Source organism: Scomber scombrus, chromosome 10 (assembly GCF_963691925.1).
Source record: "Scomber scombrus chromosome 10, fScoSco1.1, whole genome shotgun sequence".
NCBI lineage: Eukaryota > Metazoa > Chordata > Actinopteri > Scombriformes > Scombridae > Scomber > Scomber scombrus.
In genome coordinates this window covers 9,301,698-9,319,941 of record NC_084979.1, presented here as the reverse complement: position 1 = coordinate 9,319,941, position 18,244 = coordinate 9,301,698, and the positions used below count along the sequence as shown (strand labels likewise).

Below are 18,244 nucleotides of genomic sequence, written 5' to 3'. Positions count from 1 at the left end.
GCACCATAATCATCCGCCCATCGTATCAGATGTGGGCGACAGTGACTGACTCATGTCTCATTCTTAGTAAAAAAAATCCACATCGACCATACGTAACATATACCAGCAGTTAGTGTTACTGTGTGTGTGTGTGTGTGTGTGTGTGTGTGTGTGTGTGTGTGTGTGTGTGTGTGTGTGTGTGTGTGTGTGTGTGTGTGTGTGTGTGTGTGTGTGTGTGTGTGTGTGTGTGTGTGTGTGTGTGTGTGTGTGTGTGTGTGTGTGTGTGTGTTCATCCTGGCTGAGCTAAGCTGCGGGGCGTTACCATCATCCCTCAGCTTGAGAGGAAGTGCCAATGGAGACCGGGAGTTGTGATGGATGCTGCTCTCTCTGTCAGGATGAGGCCAGACACACACACACACACACACACACACACACACACACACACACACACACACACACACACACACACACACACACACACACACACACACACACACAGTGGCATAGAAGCATTGAGCGGAGGAGGAGAGAGATCAGCTCAGTTTCACTGTTAGCTCTGTGGGCCAAAATGAGCCACACTCCGTATTGTCGACTCATTTTAAATTGAACCAACCGGGGCTGGGAGCTGTGGGAGCTCTACACCCATGAACTCGACAAATCGACCCTCATTTTGATTAAGCAGCAAGGGCGGTGGAAGCCTGCTAGTGGGCAGCTCCCAAAGGCTAATAAAAGTCTACAGTGGTCATACTAGACAGCTCTTAGGGGATGACATTAGTAAATGGTGGTACTTGAGAGGATGTACCACCCTGCACGTATAGTCTTTTATCAACTTGTAATTCCCAAAACATCTCATCTACCAAACAGGCAGAATTTATTTTAACAGAAAATATATGATTCATTTTATCTTTTTTTTCTTTTGGGTGAATTTCTTAGATGTTCTGTCAAGCATTTCTACTGCAATCTAGCATACTTTTCTGTCATATTTTAAAGTTCATGGGTTAAAGTTCAACCACATTTTCTTCAAAGGAGCAATTAACTTTGCACCAAAGGTGAAATATGCATTTCACTGACTGTGTAGAATTGAACAATTCTGTCCTACTACTTACAAATTCAATTTATGATTGGTTAAAGAAAGACTGTGTTATTTCTTCTTTCAATAGTTGCTAAATTACAGTAATCAATATGTTTTCTTATTATTTGGTTTATTTGGTTGTCCACCCTGCAAAAACTTTTCTCATCAATCTTGTGTTCAGCAGCAAGAGTACACTCCTGCACCAAAAAAGAGAGAAGTTACTGATTAGCTGGTGTGTACAGTGGAGCATTTAGCGGCCTAAAAGAGTCAGATATTTCCCTCAGGAGTTAGTGGAGAGAAAAACAGAGTTAAAGGAGAGCGAATATTGGACATCCATTCATGCAGTGGCCAGAGATATGACTGCAAACTCTGCTGCTTTGTGTATACCGGATGTACAACTGACCAAGATGACCCAAAATAAAATTTCTTTCAAGCTTGGGGTTGTATCAATATTTTATAGTTTTCTTTGTTTTCATGTAAACATGCAGGGTTGAAATGTATTTTTGGGATTCATGTGCAAGACTAGAAGTAAGCAAAAATAATAACAGACCTGCATCACTTGCGAATCTTTCATCACGATAAAATATAGGTTATCCCTCAATTTATTATGAGACTTATTAAGCAATGTACTGTCAGTACCAGTTGCTTAACTAAGAGGAGCAGCTGTATCCAGTTTAATAATCAGTTTCAGCACAAACAGAGCAGAAATGTGCATGAAATCCATCTATCCATCTATCCATCTATCTATCTATCTATCTATCTATCTATCTATCTATCTATCTATCTATCTATCTATCTATCTATCTATCTATCTATCTATCTATCTATCTATCTATCTATCTATCTATCTATCTATCTATCTATCTATCTATCTATCTATCTATCTATCTATCTATCTATCTATCTATCTTACCTGTTTATCCATCCTTCCATCCTTCTTTCCTTCCTGACGACTATCCAGAACTTTTCAGACAAGAATGAACCAGAAAGAGAAATCGTTGTGTGAATCCATGCCACTGCTATTGGCAGTCACCCTACAACTCATCTCATCTAGTGTTGCTGCAAAATTCACAAATACAGTCTCTGTTTCTCCCTGTCTCACTGTCTCCCACCCTTCAAAGTTATTGTTATAAAAATACATTTGTCTCAATCCCAAACTGATTTTCCCTGTTCGACAATATTTTTTTCTTTCCTCTTCAACATGGTTGTCAAATGCTGATTAATCAATAGCATCCCTCTCAGAAAACAAGCCGTACGCTCCGGCTCTGTCTGTAGGCATTGTTGGATCTGACAACTTTCTCTAGCTTGCATAAATTATTGATCCTTGACACTCTCTGTTTGCCGGGGTGCAGAATGCTAAGGATCCTGTGGTATTTATAGCCAGCATTTGAGAGAGCAGCTGAGTTTGTTTGTCTGTGTTGATAATGATTTCTCGCATCAGGCTGTGTTTCAGGGTTATGCTCATGTTCTGTTGACCCAGGTGGTCGTGTAGTCAGTGGGCCGGAGGTGAGGCCATGTTTGTTGCTGGCAGAGGGCGGTTTGGCAGCTGGTACTGGCTCACTCAGCCTCATTTTTACAGCCCTCTGTTATACAGATACGCTAGAGCCTCATCCTTGTATTGTAAATATCTTTACATAAAAACAGGACTTTGGTTTGTGTAATGTTTATTGCAGGACTCAATTATAGTGCTCCAGCCTTCATTGGTATGTACTGTATAAATCCTTCTGTCTTGACCAGAAAAGCAGAAAACCATTATAATCATTTAGTTGAAAGTCATTTTCATGCCACTAAGTAAATATTGACAGTTAAAATCGACGTGAGCTACGGACAAATTTATTTTTGGGTTAAACAGAGCATAAATTGTTTTCTCTGAAATTGCAATGGATTTCTTTTAATGCTGGTGTTTGTCTTATGATAATCACACCTTGGAGATTGCAGCTCAACTACTTATTACATCCTTTATCATTATTGGGGAAAACCTATTTTAGATCAATTTGCCACTCAATATTCATTCGGTAAAGATTGATTTTTATACTTTAACATCTTGAGCTTTTATATTTCAGATATTTGTTATGTATGTGTTTGTTAAATTAGCTACATTTCATGCATAGTTATACCAGTGTGGGGGACGAAGGCAAGTTATTTGGAAAATCTGAATGGAAACTATATATTGAATTTGAATTCTGACACATAACTTGGAACAGTGAGATAGCTAATGGTTTCACAAGATGTAGAGGTGTCACTGCCCATCTGTTAGTGAAATATGCAAAATATCCAATTAATATTATGATAACTGGTTTTGACTGCAGATATAAAGAGGGACATTATTGCCGTCCTGGCCTTAACCTTTTTATCTGTGAAGCTTGTAATGTTCAGTTTTGGCAAACAGGTGCTGAGAGGTAATTTTTTAAGGCCAATTGATGATGGTGCTGTGGGGAGGTAAACTGACTATTACTGAAAAGTGTGTGCTGGGTTCTAGTCCAGTCAACCAGGAGAAAGATTAGAAGAAAAGCTACAACATAAAATATTAGATACCTGTGTTGTAAAAAATATTCAGGGAATCAGAATAAACAGCAGGAATCCATTAATGTTAATAATGTCTATTAATGTTAGTAATACAGCTCTCAAAGACGTAATGCTGCAGTGAACAGTTGAACACATTTGTTCTAACGGACCAAACCGTTAGGGTACAAGGATGACCTGAGACAATCAAATATTAAAGGTATTATGTGTAGGTTTTTGAACATTTCTTAATTTAGCACCACCTAGTGGTAGTGTTAAGAATGACAGCTTGGGAGATAGCAATGCACAGATCTGACCTAGGAGCACTGAGATGAATGTGCTGTAAGAATCACATAAATTGTACCAATTTTCTCCTGCATAAATAAAAACATATGTCATCAACATACTTGTAATAGCTCATTAAAATACTACGCACAGCAGCTTTGACAACAGGATAAGTCAATAAGAGTAGTAAAGCTGTAGAAAATGTAGGCATTTGCCTTTTTTGTCCCAGACTCAGCATGAATTATGAATCATTTTTGAAATTTTCAAAATGTAATAGTTTATATTTTTATTTTAACTTCAATCAGTGTTGGGCAAGTTACTCGAAAAATGGAAATGACGAGTCATTACAAATTACTCATTAAACAATTGATTGCATTACTTTACTAATTACTCTAATTTACAATCTGTCAAGGGTGCCTCTGAAAATCTACAATGCCTCAACAGCTACATGTAAAATATTCCGTGTTTATAATAACACATGTAGAAATAGAAAATGTAAAATCACATTGAACAGCCGGACAACATTTTGGAGGTATTATATTGCTCATCAACAGCCAGCTTAATGTTAGCCCCAGCAGACTCATGAAGGTCCAGTGACGTCTGCAGAGTTCCCACACTGTCCAGTTCATAACAAAATCCAGCTGCTATTTGTTCTATTATTAGCTGTAATTATTCACGAGAGATTCATCACACTGTTCTTCATTTCTTCTTTGTAGCATTTCATTCTGTCCTGCATGTCCTCACTTTTTTCCCTCTCAACAAAAATAATTATCACTCGTCCTTACTCGCAGCCAGTCGCCTTTGTTCACACATTGACTCAATATTCCCCCTTTTTCACGCATCTCTAATATTTTCCTCTTTTGTGTGCTTGACTCCTGCACCTTTGTTCTCAATATTTCATTCCAGTAATCTCCTCATCTATTCCACTGGATTTCCGTCTTAATCCTCCACCTTTTTAAACCACACCTGTCTCTCATTTTCTTTCGTTTTCTTCGAGGCACATGATGAGCTCGACTCCATGTCACAGTCTCGCTCCCTCACACACACACACACACACACACACACACACACACACACACACACACACACACACACACACACACACACACACACACACACACACACACACACATGGACAGTCAGGAAGCAGACAAATGCACATTCACAGACATGTCTGTCTCACACTCAGAAAGGACAGAAGCCAATTTACATGTACACATATAGTATATACTGCCTCGGACACCTTCACCCACACACACGCAAACACACATGCAGGTCCCATGGAGCCAGAATGTGAACAGATGATCTGCTTGGCTGTCAGGGCAAACAGGCTGAGTTCAGAACATTGGCAGCCACAGCAATGCCACTACTAATTGCCTTGCTGTGCGTATTCTCCCGGTGTTCGTGCGTGTGTGTGAGATCCCCACATGCAGAGTGAGTCTGGTGTCTTTCACACCCTCTGTGTGCAGGACGTGGTGACTCAATGTGAGATCACGTGTGTGTGTGTGTGTGTGTGTGTGTGTGTGTGTGTGTGTGTGTGTGTGTGTGTGTGTGTGTGTGTGTGTGTGTGTGTGTGTGTGTGTGTGTGTGTGTGTGTGTGTGTGTGTGTGTGTGTGTGTGTGTGTGTGTGTGTGTGTGAGAAACATAATAAGCTCAGCAATACTGAGCTGAGTACTGACTTGTGACAGCCCACTGTTATTGACATTTTAGGATATTTTGAATTTTGAGGACATCTTGATCAAAACAACCAAAACAGCTCATTTAAGGGTTACATAGTATTTGCCAGTGACCAAATGACGAGTAAATGAAGAAAGATATCCACCCCGAGACTGTTTGTGAGTCAAACCACTTTAAAATCTGTTGCGTCACCTCTATTTTAGTGACATTTAGCAAGTGTACCATTCCTTGTGAAATAATACTCCAGCCAAACTTTATCATGCCACAAAAACATGTCAACAAATGGTAGACTTGAGAGGTAATTAGAGAGGTAGTATTGGTGTTCAGGACAACCAGAATGTGTGTCTTGCTTGATGTGAGTTGCAGTAGTACCTAATTCAGCCCAACAATTAAGAGTCTGTTTTAAACCTGGCGCAAAGGGACACCTAACATGATTCAAGTGTCTTTGCTAGTTTAAGACTAACGCAGTAATTTTTATGTCCAGCACCCACTTTTTTAAAATAGTAAATACACTTGCACCCATCTGAGTACCCATGGGCGTGTTGGTCAGGCGTAATGTTGGCAAATTGCTATCTTGAAGCAGCAGAAAGCTATTGAACGATTGACCGAAAAAAAACTGTTCTGATGTCTGCAGCGCAGTATTTCACTATTATTCTAAGGGGTGCGTTATCAAGATAGTAGTATGTGCACAACACCCATACACTCTGCTTGTTACACACAAGGGCACACAGCAGCACACAAACATGCAATCAATTAAATAAAGGATTACAATGTGACACATTATTATTGCGTACACCATATTTAAAAAAAAAAAATTATATAATGGTTAGTCATAATATTTATCAGATATTCTTTTATTAGCTAATCACACTAATGACACATGAAATTGTCTAATTATTTGACCCAATTATGGCAATACACGTAGCTATTTAAATAGTCCTGTAAAGTTGAGGGTGTCTGTCTGCCAGCAAATGGATATCCACAACGGATCAGACACTGATCGACTTTCCTGCTGTATCATTACAGACATGAGGAACATATGGTAAATAAATGAGGTGAAAACAATGATTAAATTATAGCAGTAATGAACTCTGGACTAGCTCCTAGCTGCTGCCTTTAGCAGGATCAGCACCTTGGAGAGCGCCACAGCAAACAGCCTTGACAACTGTAGCTGTATCCCAATTCAGGGGCTGCATCCTTCGAAGGACGCATTTGAAGGCCGATTACGTCACAACGCAGCGCAAAGGCTGTCCCAATTCGAAGACTCCTCAAACGCAGCCTTCAAATGCGGCCTTATTTTCCCTCTTTTTGGAGGATGCATATCCATATCCCAAGATCCTTTGCGCGCCGCTGTTCAGTCCCATAGATATATGTAGAACACTGTGTTCTATATATATCTATGTTCAGTCCCGCGAAAAGAACAATGGTTGTTTTTGTTAATACATTTTTATGTTTTTATATGTTATTGTTATAAAATAAAAATATTGTTAATTGTTACACGTTGTCTATTCCATTTAGTATTTACAATTTAAGTACAATTTATAACAGGATTAGCAAACGGCATAAAGTGCTACTGTTCAGGAACAACAAGGGATTTAATATTTTCTTTAATATTGTCTTTTATTAGCAAAGGATGAAACTAAACTCTACAAGGGGACAGTCTTAACATTTAACTATTTACAAAAATTACATCAGAAATAACTATTTACAGATTATTATTAGAAAATTATTTACAACTATTAACAAAACATTTATTATTAAATACAACACTACTACAATTCCAAATTATTTACAATACTAAAAATAATAAATTAATAAATAATAACAAATAAAAAATAATGTAATAGGCTGAGCAGGAGTCCCTGGCAGTGCTGCTGGGCTGGATGGGAAGCCACAATAAAGACCCTGGTGTCTTCTGTGGTCAGTGGGACATCATCTGGTATTCAGGGTGTTTGGGGGTCTGGTCTCCACTGTCCACCACATTGTCCATCAAGTGGGTTTGCAGGGCTGACTCGATAGACGGCTGCCATGTCACTAAGAATTTTTAAGAAAGAGGCAAGAATTGTAATCTAATAATATAATAATAATAATAACAATAATACAATTATTACAACAAATACAACTATCTTAAAAACACTTTAAATAGGAATAATGGCTTTAAAATTATTCTTTCTTCCGTTGAGTTTTTCTTCGTTTTGTCTTCTTTCTTCTGTTTGTCTTATACTTCTGTGTGTTTTTTCTTCTGTCTGTGTCATTCTTCTGTGTGTGTCTTTCTAGTCTTATGGGCGGGAACAGCTGGTGACGCAGCTGGTGACGCAACCAGGAAATGCTTCGAAGGCTAGACCGTCTCATTTAACAACGGTTGATGCATCCTTCGGAGGTTCCTCAGAAGGACGCGGTCTTCGAAGGCCGCAAAGGCCCTGAAGGCCGTGTCCTTCGAAGGATGCAGCCCCTGAATTGGGACACAGCTTGTGTATGATGATTTTTTTTGCATGATTCAAATTAATGAATTAACTGTTAACAATATTCAGCACATATTGTTTAACAATGTTTAGGTCACTGATCAGGTTTCCAGCAATTTAATTCAGCAATCCAGCAATTAAAACACTGCTCTTAGTCCATGACATAACAAAAGATTTTAAAGAGAACCAAAGCTGTTAAAAAAAAACATTTTAAAAATAATAAACGAAAATAAATTTGAAACAAATTAATGAACAGGATGTTGAGCTGTTTAGATAAGTATTCTTGCCTCAACTCAACTTTCCCCGCATGATGTCTTGTATATTGAGGAGAAGTGTATGTGGCTACTTTTAGTCCAGAGGCTGCGGTTAAATTAGCATCTTCAACCTCACTGACCTGCCATTGTGTCAGTCATTACTAACTCATGCTGTGCAGAAAAACATTATTCAAACCCACAGAGCATTATTTTCAACTGAGCGGAGATCCTAACGTTTCCAAGGAGACCAGACATGGACTGCCATGTAGAATATTTCCATTATCATCAAAAACATACAGCCTTGTCAGTTTAACCAGCACATATATTCAATCCATATATAGAACCAGCTGACAGAATATATTGCTGTCAGAACTTAAAGAAAGTACAGATAAGCCATGTTTATGGCTTTTAATAGGAACAGTTTGACACTTGTTGCTATGGATACCGCAGTTACTGATGCATCTTTTGCCATTAAACAATATATTCAAGTAATCTCAGCTCAAAGCAGCTCTTATTTCTCTGAGGTGTTTCTTCAACTCACAGCTACAGTGTAGTCACATACTTAGTGTTTCCTTATGCTCCATACATATAGCTAGTTAGTTATAACTATAGTTAGTCATGAAAAATTACACATTACGTGTGCCACACGCACACACACATTGAGTCTGCATGGAGTGATCATTTCCTTTTTTAAAATTTTATTCTTAATGGAATAAGAGGTCATGGGAATGTTTAATCGAGTTTAAGGCCCAATGGAATGAATGTAAATCAATATGATGTCCTCACAAGCACTGCCGAATCAGTGAATGTGTGTCCAAAAGATCAGTGGGGGAGCAAAGTTGAACATCTCCTCTTTTACTACTCAATATAGTTCAATACAGAATATTTATTGTGTCCTAGAGAGCCATTTGTTTTTGACCCCAGCAGATTCAATAATGCTTACATACAGCCTGTTAGATGAGGCCAGCTGAAAGGCACATTCAGGTTATTGAGGAATATTTGCCACATGCGGCCCAATAATAGTTTTTAGCATTGAAGCTTTGTTTGTCTGTTAAAAAAAAAAAAAAGATAAACTCAGCTTTCCCAGATTTAGAAAAATCAAATGTTTGATGCTGATAGAAAAATATCTACTGCATAGGGAGCAATGTGTTTTATGTCTCCTGGTAGTTAGCATAGCCTAGATTATGAAATGGGCAGCAAATACTGCCCTATTCCCCAGTGGGATGTGACAAATCTTTTTTGTCACTTAAATTGTACTAAACCAAAGTCTTGCAGCCCTTATAATTAAAATCATTAACACTCCAGTCACTCACATTTGGAACATCTGTCAAACGAACGTGGTTGTCAGATTTGTCAGCCATGTTCAGCAGATATTCCCATGATCAAAAGGCCAAAATAAGTTTCCTTCAAAGGATGTCATGGCTAAACCTTAGGGACAAGGTGAAGAGCTCAGATATCCTGAAATAGCAGAACTGCATCCCTTATGCATAGAGAGCTGACGTGGTTCCAGCATCTGATATCCCCACGTACAACCAACTGGGAGCAAATCTCAAGGCAGACTCACGCCAGAGGTATATCATATCCTGACTAGCCTGGGAATGCCTCGGGATCCTCCAGGAGGAGCTGGAGGTGGTTTGGGAAAAGGACTTCTAAGATCCTCTTAGTTTGCTGCCACTGCTAATCTAACCCAGATAACAGAAAATGGTGAAGATTAAAAGGAATTCACATGTGAAATCTTTTTGGGAAAGTGTACTTTTTCACAAGAACATTGGGGTCATTAGGCAGACTCATTACAAATTTACAGTGAACATTTAGACTCTCCTATTTCATGTGTGTTATAAATATTGAGGGGATTTCAAGTCACAGCATATACCTTGCTTTCTGAAGCTACAACAAGTAAGTGATAAAACACGATGAGGAAGGTATTTTATACCTAAAAAACTCACTTTGGAAAATAATCACCTTTTGATTTTTTAGACAAATCACTGCAATTAGTCTGATGCAGACTGCTGAAGCCTCATATTATCTTCAGCTAAAATGTAGAGTGCATTTTCACACAGAACAAAGGCTGTATATTTTGTCCTCCATCTGTTATATTGACAACGCATTGAGATAGCCTCTCTTCATGGGCAGTATGGCCAGGAGAAATAATCACTGAGCCAGAAAAATGATTTAATGTACATATGGGCATGTGAGTGTAGTTCTAGGATAGACTTGATAGAATATGAGCCCATTTCTGAATAGTACAAAGTACCTCACATAAAAGGAAGTTGCTTGGTGAATACAGTGAGCTGGCACAAATAGGCACAAATTACATGCACTTTTATAACTCAAATATTAAATTGAGCATAATGTACATTTCCACAGCACTGACTAGTACAATAACAGAGTTTCTCTTTTAAAGGGAGACAAAGCTTTCTTTAACCAATCAATTGTTCCTAATTCTCTATACTTCCCATAAGTGTTAAGCTGCTATCGGTAAAAGTTAGCACCTCCTGTTTCACCTTAAATCCTTGCTTTCTGCCTTATCATCTCCTAGCCCTAAATACTATATTTCATTGACAGTAGCTTAATGGTGATCGGAAGAATGGAAAAGTACAATTAGTGAATGAAAAAGTATTTTTTATTAAAAAGAGAAAGTCAGAGCAGCAGAGAGGTGAGTATGACATGACTCGCTGGACTGATGGAACTAAAATGTTCAGTCACTCACTTTTCTTCTAAGAGTTAAATGACAGGATCAATATCACTCTCAGGTCTGTACAATAAATATGAAGTCAGTCAAAGGGGAGAACAGCTTGCCTGGATCTGTCCAATGGTAACAAAATCCATCTACCAGCCTCCTACAAAGCTCACTATTTCATTCTTTTTGGTTAAATCTGCATTAAAAAAGTGTAATAACAACACATTGTGGTTTTACCAGTGGTTATATGACAAGAGTCTAAAACAGGGAAACTTCTGTCTAAAATATGATAAAAATATAAACTGTATATTAGATTAGATTAAGAATGCAGGTCTAGTCTCCTATTATTATCCTATTTCAAACAAAGGCCTGCTTCTTGATGCTGTTGAGGTTAATAAATTCCCAGCCACTATGTGAGTATTGACGTACATTCATTCATGATTAGTGTTATACAAGTTCTGTACTGTTCATCCAGAGGCAGTAGTATTGCACTCAAGCTTAAACAGTCTTGACTTCAGCTGTACTGCTCAGCCTTACTTGAACAGTATGCTCAGCAGTTTTTCTCTTATAGTTCATTAGTAATAAAAGTCCATAATAGGGAGTGACTGATACATCTGTTTGCCCCCCATGTATAACCCTTTACTCAAAAACATGTTTTCATCACTCGGCTGTTTGAGCTTCACTGTGCAGAATGGTTTATGTGATGTCACGTTCATCTATTGAAGGGGGCATTTTCGTTTAAGAAAAGCATTTATAAATAAGATTTTGTGACCTCACAAGTCGTTTGCCAATCATGGTCTATTATGCAAAGTGTACAAGTGTAATGTGGAGCCCTGAAAACACCAGTACATATACACAAAGAAAGGACTTTTATTAGAATAGGAGACATATTGTGTGTATGTGTAGTTGTTACACTTTTGAAATAAACGTGCATAGCTTCTGGATTTTTCAGTGAAGAAGAAGATGAATAGATATACATTTTTTTTGTTTTTTATTTTATTTTAAGTGAGTTAAAAATTAATTTTATACTATGTAATGGAACTTTTTGCAGAAAATCTGAACACAAAGATTATTTGAAGCAATGTATTTTCTTAATGTCTCACAACTTGCCTAGAGGGAATCTTCCACACAACTGGAACCACAAATCTGTAATCATGGGCTACATCTTCTTTTGTTTTCAGTCAGAAGTCTTGCAGACAAACAGTTTTTATTTGACCACGAGCGGTTCAGTTGACAGCGTTGAAGAGTGAGAAATGGTTGTAAGTGCCAACGCAATGTAATGGTCTGTTGTTGTCATCTGAGATGGCACATGTGTCTCTCTGGCATAAACGATATTCCTGAGCCCTGTTGTTCATAATCATAATAACAGCAAATCATTTGCATTGTTTCTCTGCAGCTCTCACTGTCTCAGCTGGCAGCTACTTCACGCTACCCAACTATCAGCCACTCCAGCTCAGCGTTACCGTGGCAACAGTCATTTCCTTCTCTGCTTCATCCTTCCCCGTTGGCATCGGCCCACCAGCTGTCACATGTCGTAAGATTTCCACCCCCGTATGCACACACACACACAAGCAAAAACACATACACGCACATGCTGAGGAAAATACACAAGCATTAGGCAAAGGCGACTCATAGAGGCAATTACACACAAGGTGCGCATTCAACCACCGCAACACAAAAACACACAACATGGTTCGTAAGCCTTTATGCATCCCCAAGGATACACAGACAGTCATTCCATGAGTTCAAAGACACACTCACCTTTACAGCACTCTGCTCCCAGTCTCATACCCATAGAGACACATACACACACAACACCTCTAAACTGAACTCCAGCCATGCACACTCTTTGTTTTTGGAGGTACTAGAGCTGCTGGAGGTGTTGGAGCTGCTCCTTTTTTATCTTTATAATCAAAAGAAACATTCCCCTTTGACTTAGCTTTTCAAATCTTTCTACACAGGCTATTTCAATTGTATTAAGCTATACAGGGTCCAGCATATCCTTATATTTTGCCTCCTGGGAAAATATGATTAATTTACCTTGTCCTACTAATGGTTTACCTTTTTTTCTAAATTTCTCTGCATCATTTCCGTATCCACCTCCATTTTGAAATGTAATTAATGGCTTCAGTCAGGGTTACAACAGTTGTTTTTGTCTGTAGACCTGGGTGATATGGTAATTTAAAATCATTTAGTGGACATTTTTGTAAACCACAAAACCAACATGACCATGAAATAGCATTCCAAGGAGGTCAAACCAAACAGAAGATGTTGTTTTTTTAGCAAATGCTTTTTTATCCAGTGCTGTCAAATTGAAAACACATACATCCCAGTGAATACGCACAGAGATAATCGAAATAATATCTGAGAATATATCCGACAGGGTCTACTGCTAACCAGCTTTATGCATCTGAAAAAAGTTCAATCATTGCAGCCAGCCAGGGAATAAAAGAAATGAACAAATCAGCTACAATGTGCCTAATAATTTCTTAAAATGATGTAAGGCTAGCCTGTCCCCCCCAGTTTATTTGCCTTTGAAAGCTGCCTTGTCTTTGCTAATATGAACCATGTTCACCCACAAAGATGCATATATTTTAGAAATTGGCGTGCTGCACAAAAGAAACTGGTAAAATCTCACAGGATGGGGATAAATCAAAATGCTATAATCCTGGGATTAACTCTGAATCTTTTCCTGCTTATCAAGATCAGTTTGCACGTTGCCTTATGATCTGTACTGTCTCATTGACATGGAGAAAAAAAAAATCCCTTTAACAGCATAAGAATTCAGTTCAGTTCATGCTTGTTTGATGGTGTGTAACAAACAGCTTTGGGAAATAAATACAGTCCTGCAGGTCAATTAAAAGTTTGGCTGAATATAAATGGCCAACGTTTACTTTCTGACTGGACTCTTGTGTCATTCCTACAGTGCTGTACAGTATGTGTTTAAAGTGTCTAAAGTGCTCACTGTCATCACATAAAGTCTGCAAGGACACTGGGCTGCCAAGGGATAAAATGCAGTTAGAGACTGCGCTTAAGATGTTAATTGTTGCCATGGATATGACTATTGCAGAGATACTGAACCTGTAATGCATCTCTGAGTACTTTTCTGAATGATTCAGCCCAGCTACAGTACTTCCTCCAACTGCTCCTGTAGTATCCCAAGGTGTTCCCACGCCAAATGGGATATACAATATAATCCCTCCAGTGTTTCTGGGTCTGCTTCAAGTTCTGCTCCGGGTGTGCTTGAAATAGTTTAATAGGGAGGCATTAGGAGGCATTTTTATCAGATGAGCACCTTAAATGCTTTTTCACCTCACTCAAAGTGAAAAAGCATCTACTGCTCCAAATTCCTTGAGGGTGAACCCAGACACTCAGTAAATAAAACTCATTTTGGTTGTTTGTGACCATGCTATTTATTTTTCTTTTTCTTTCTTTGTTTCTTTTGCTTTTGACCTAAAGCTCATGACCAGGAACGAGGTGTTGGAATGAAGATGAACTGATATATGGAGTTTTCCCCTTTGTTCCTACCTCCCTCTTCACGAGGACAGTTCATCTTCATGTGAACAGAAAGATTGTTTGAGGCCCCTTGCAGACATGATGAATTCTGGATTTGGACACAATAAGAAACAGTAACTGTGATTAAATCTTAGTCCAGCAGTTAAACAGCTATAGAACATCCCATTTACACATAGTGAATCACTGCCTTTTTTTGCTCATGCTGTGATGCCTTTTGAAAGTATCTCTTTATTATGGGCTGTTTTACAATTCCTCATTCCCTTTGTTATCTCAGTAGGTCGTGGAAGCTGTCCTAGCCAGTCCACCTGCTTGTACGCCTCAGCACAACTAAGAAGGACTTTGCTCAAATTCCAACTAGACAGCAGCGGCTTTAATGGGTTTCTCCATATTTCATGCTCAAAATCCATATAGCTTAAGCTATGAATCATATTGCAGGAATAATCCAGGAACTGTGGATCAGGCTTACTGGAGATAACAAAATAATCAGAAGCACAATATGGCTAAAAAAGGCACAATTCAATTTGGTTTTGAAACACCATGACTAGGTCACGCTGTGGAAAAACTGCCAGAACAACTTATATGCTTTATTTACATCTACAGTATAGCTACACTGGTAGTCAAAAGTAAAAAACAAACAAACACCCAGCTCCTAAATCTGTTTATCTTTATCCTGAAATATGATAAACAGGTACAGATGAAATTAGAAGTGTTTGTGGCTCATGACCCATACCTTAAAATATGATAGATATGTACATATCTGCTTATGCTTACAGACTGTTCATATCTTGATGTATTTACAGATACTTACTAAATTTAACTCTGTGTGTGGCAACATGCTGTCTCATCAGTTTTTTTTTTCCCTTGGGTGAGGATTAATCTGACAAGAACAGTACATGTCGGGTTCCAACTATCAGAGTTAGAGAGGTTTTAAAACTAAAACTCAACATTAACTAATGTTCTTACTTCTTTGCAGCTCTACCGAAATAATATTGAAATGTTAGATTTGTTAATTTTACCTCTAAATTAACCTCTAAATTAGAGGTAAAATTAGTACATTTTCTTGTAGTATCTTTTAGAATTAACCTTTGAATTTCTGCACTGGGGATTTTATTCTGTTTTACCAATTTTTGTTTTGTTAAAAAAAAGCTTTTTAAAAACTCAGGAGGAGGGAATACTACAAAATAGAGCAACAATTGGTCTCTGTTAATGTTTGTCAGGAGCAGCTCTTTCATTTGAAGTATTTATGGATCAATCACTCACTTTTTAATGAAATACTGAAATGCAGTTGTGCTCTTCGGCCTTGAGGGATATGTAGATATCATAAAATAACAGCTCGGGGAGTTAAACTGCAGACTAGCAGAGAGTTAAAGTGAGACAGCAGCCATTGTGGCCATGGCCTGGAATTAAGACATAATGTTTATGGTCAAACATTTGCCACCAAAAGCTAATGGTCACACCAGACCAAGTAAGACTGTAGCTGCAAAACATTTGAATAATGTATGGAGTAAATCGTTTTTTATTGCTCCTGAATTCAACCTGCCCCTCTATAGGAGAATGAAAGTGCTGTTTTGTCTTTCAGAAGTTACACAGACATGCTTTAAAGGACATATCCTGAAGCTGTTTTAATATTTTGCTTGTTTCATTCTCTGCAGCTGATACTGTGGAAAACTCATTTGGATTTTTATAGTGCCATTGAAAAAAACGGTCAAGATTAAAGTTGTGCACTAACGTTGTCTATGTAAGTAACATAGCCCTAGTAAACTGGCTGCCATCAGTTTTGAATTATAGTGCTGTAAGTGTGTTTCTATGATATTCTCTTTGCATATATTGAGTTATTAAATCAGCTTGCAGAATTTATTGTTTAAACCTTCATTTGTCCTTGTCCCTAATGTTCAGGTCAGGGACACCTGCCTATGAAAAGCAGTTACTCATATGTCATCAAGCAGTGTAGGCTTGATGGCAGCAGGTTCAGTATGAAGCCATTACTTGGAGCCTTTTAGACATGCTAAGGCTTCTACACCACGCAATGCCATCCTCTTAGGTTATTAAATTGCAGGCTGTTTTATCAGAAGAGGAACATGCATGTGCATGTTGTACCAATGTTGCAGCATGACTTTGGTCGAGGTTATTACCAGCATATTTGATAAAAAAACCCATAATGCGCAACCACGCATGTCCTCTGATAGGCCAGCTGAACCGTGCACATGTATCAAAGACCAGGAGAAAAAAACACTTGACTGGAAAAATGACACCATTATCACTCCCTTAGCTAATTATCTGTGCCCCTCCAGCTGGGTGTCTCTCAATGACAATGAAGAAGGGATTAATGTTTGTCACAAAAAAATGGAAATGTTGAACTGGTCCACAGGCATTAAGAGTTTTGTTTTGTTTTCCTAAATAGCTGATATTGTTAAGTAGAAAGGAGGCAATAATGGAGAACAAGTAATGATATTGTTAAACAGAGAAACTGAAAAGCAGATTAAATGCAAGAATGCCTCAAAGTCAAAACATTAGCAAGACGTGTTTTTAAAGGCATTTAACTTTTCACTTACGGGTAGTGTTGTGTTGAAAATGGATCATCGTCACATAACAGCAAAAGAAGATAACTTTAGCTTTACTTTACATGTCTGTAATCCCCTAATTAATACATTAAAATGAATTTAAAAAGCTGTTTAATTTAGTTTTAATTAAAATGAAAAAAGAATTTCATTGACAGAAAATCCCCATTCAAGTAAATATTCATTCTGTGGGCAAACATTCTATTACATGTTCAGCTGACGTGCTCTTCACTGACTATAGAACTCGTGGCTCCAATCTGCTGCTGAAAATAGTCCCCATCAAATGCACTATTTACTCTTCTTTGTGTTTGTGTTTGCTAAAAACTCCAAAAAGTCCCAAAAGGCTTGGGGCTGCAGGCAGAGTAGGAAAAATGCTGAGAGATAGACTAACACATTGTTGATTTTGGTGTTTTCAAGGGATTTGTTAACAGATAATATGACATTTAAACAGGCAGTTTAACACCGCGCAATCCATCAAAATACTCAATCCCACTTACTCTCATGTGGTTTTGTGATGGACACTTGCTGTATGTAAAAGACTGATTTAGATAGTGGTGGAAACTCGGTTACAGCAGCTCACCTTCTTGAAAGTTGGCTGCTTGCAATGAATCCAGTATTAGATAGAGACTTTCATGCTTCACTTTGTTTTTTCCCCCCAAAGGTTGTACTATCTAAGTTTATTCATGTCCTTGCCTTTCGATAGCTTGACAAATTGCATTGGCACACCTTACCACTTTCTCTTTGTGATTTATTGTCTTAATGTCAAGTTTATTTATAGAGTGTTTTTAACAAACAGGTCTGTCATGGAGGTCTTTGCAAAAGCAAGCGGCACAAATGCAGATAAAATCCAGTGTAGTAAAACACTAGCGATAAAAAGTAGAACACAAAAGAAACATGTGTAATATTAGATCCAGGAGGACAGAAGTCAAATCTCAGAATTTAGACCAACATACTGTAATGAATGACTCTATAATTAGGCAGGTTGAAAGGAGTGTTAGGTTGGAGTCATACCTTCTGCTTCAAACGTTTTGCACACATCACTTAACAAAACTGGAATCCTATACTGATAAATACTATGAAGATGCTCAGATCCTGAGTAGACCATTGAGAGGACAGTATTGTTTCCTAAACCTCAGTTTGCATTTTGATTGACAATGCTATTTAATAGCTTGTAACATACAGATAAATCATTACAATCAATGCAGGCATTCACAAGGACCAAGTAAACCCAGAACAGGAAGATCTCTTTTTCATCTCTT

General features: G+C 38.1%; 2 protein-coding genes across 2 annotated transcripts in view; both read left to right on the top strand.

The window, feature by feature from the left end:
* LOC133987421 (L-rhamnose-binding lectin SML-like) overlaps positions 1-18,244 on the top strand; it is a 277,548-nt gene that overhangs the window by 148,635 nt on the left and 110,669 nt on the right. The gene's annotated exons all lie outside the window — the stretch shown is intronic.
* nphp4 (nephronophthisis 4) overlaps positions 1-18,244 on the top strand; it is a 164,583-nt gene that overhangs the window by 89,289 nt on the left and 57,050 nt on the right. Inside the window, exon 12 of the mRNA XM_062427444.1 lies at positions 12,308-12,445. Within this exon, the coding sequence (XP_062283428.1) occupies positions 12,308-12,445 (138 nt within the window). The remainder of the gene's footprint in view (positions 1-12,307; positions 12,446-18,244) is intronic.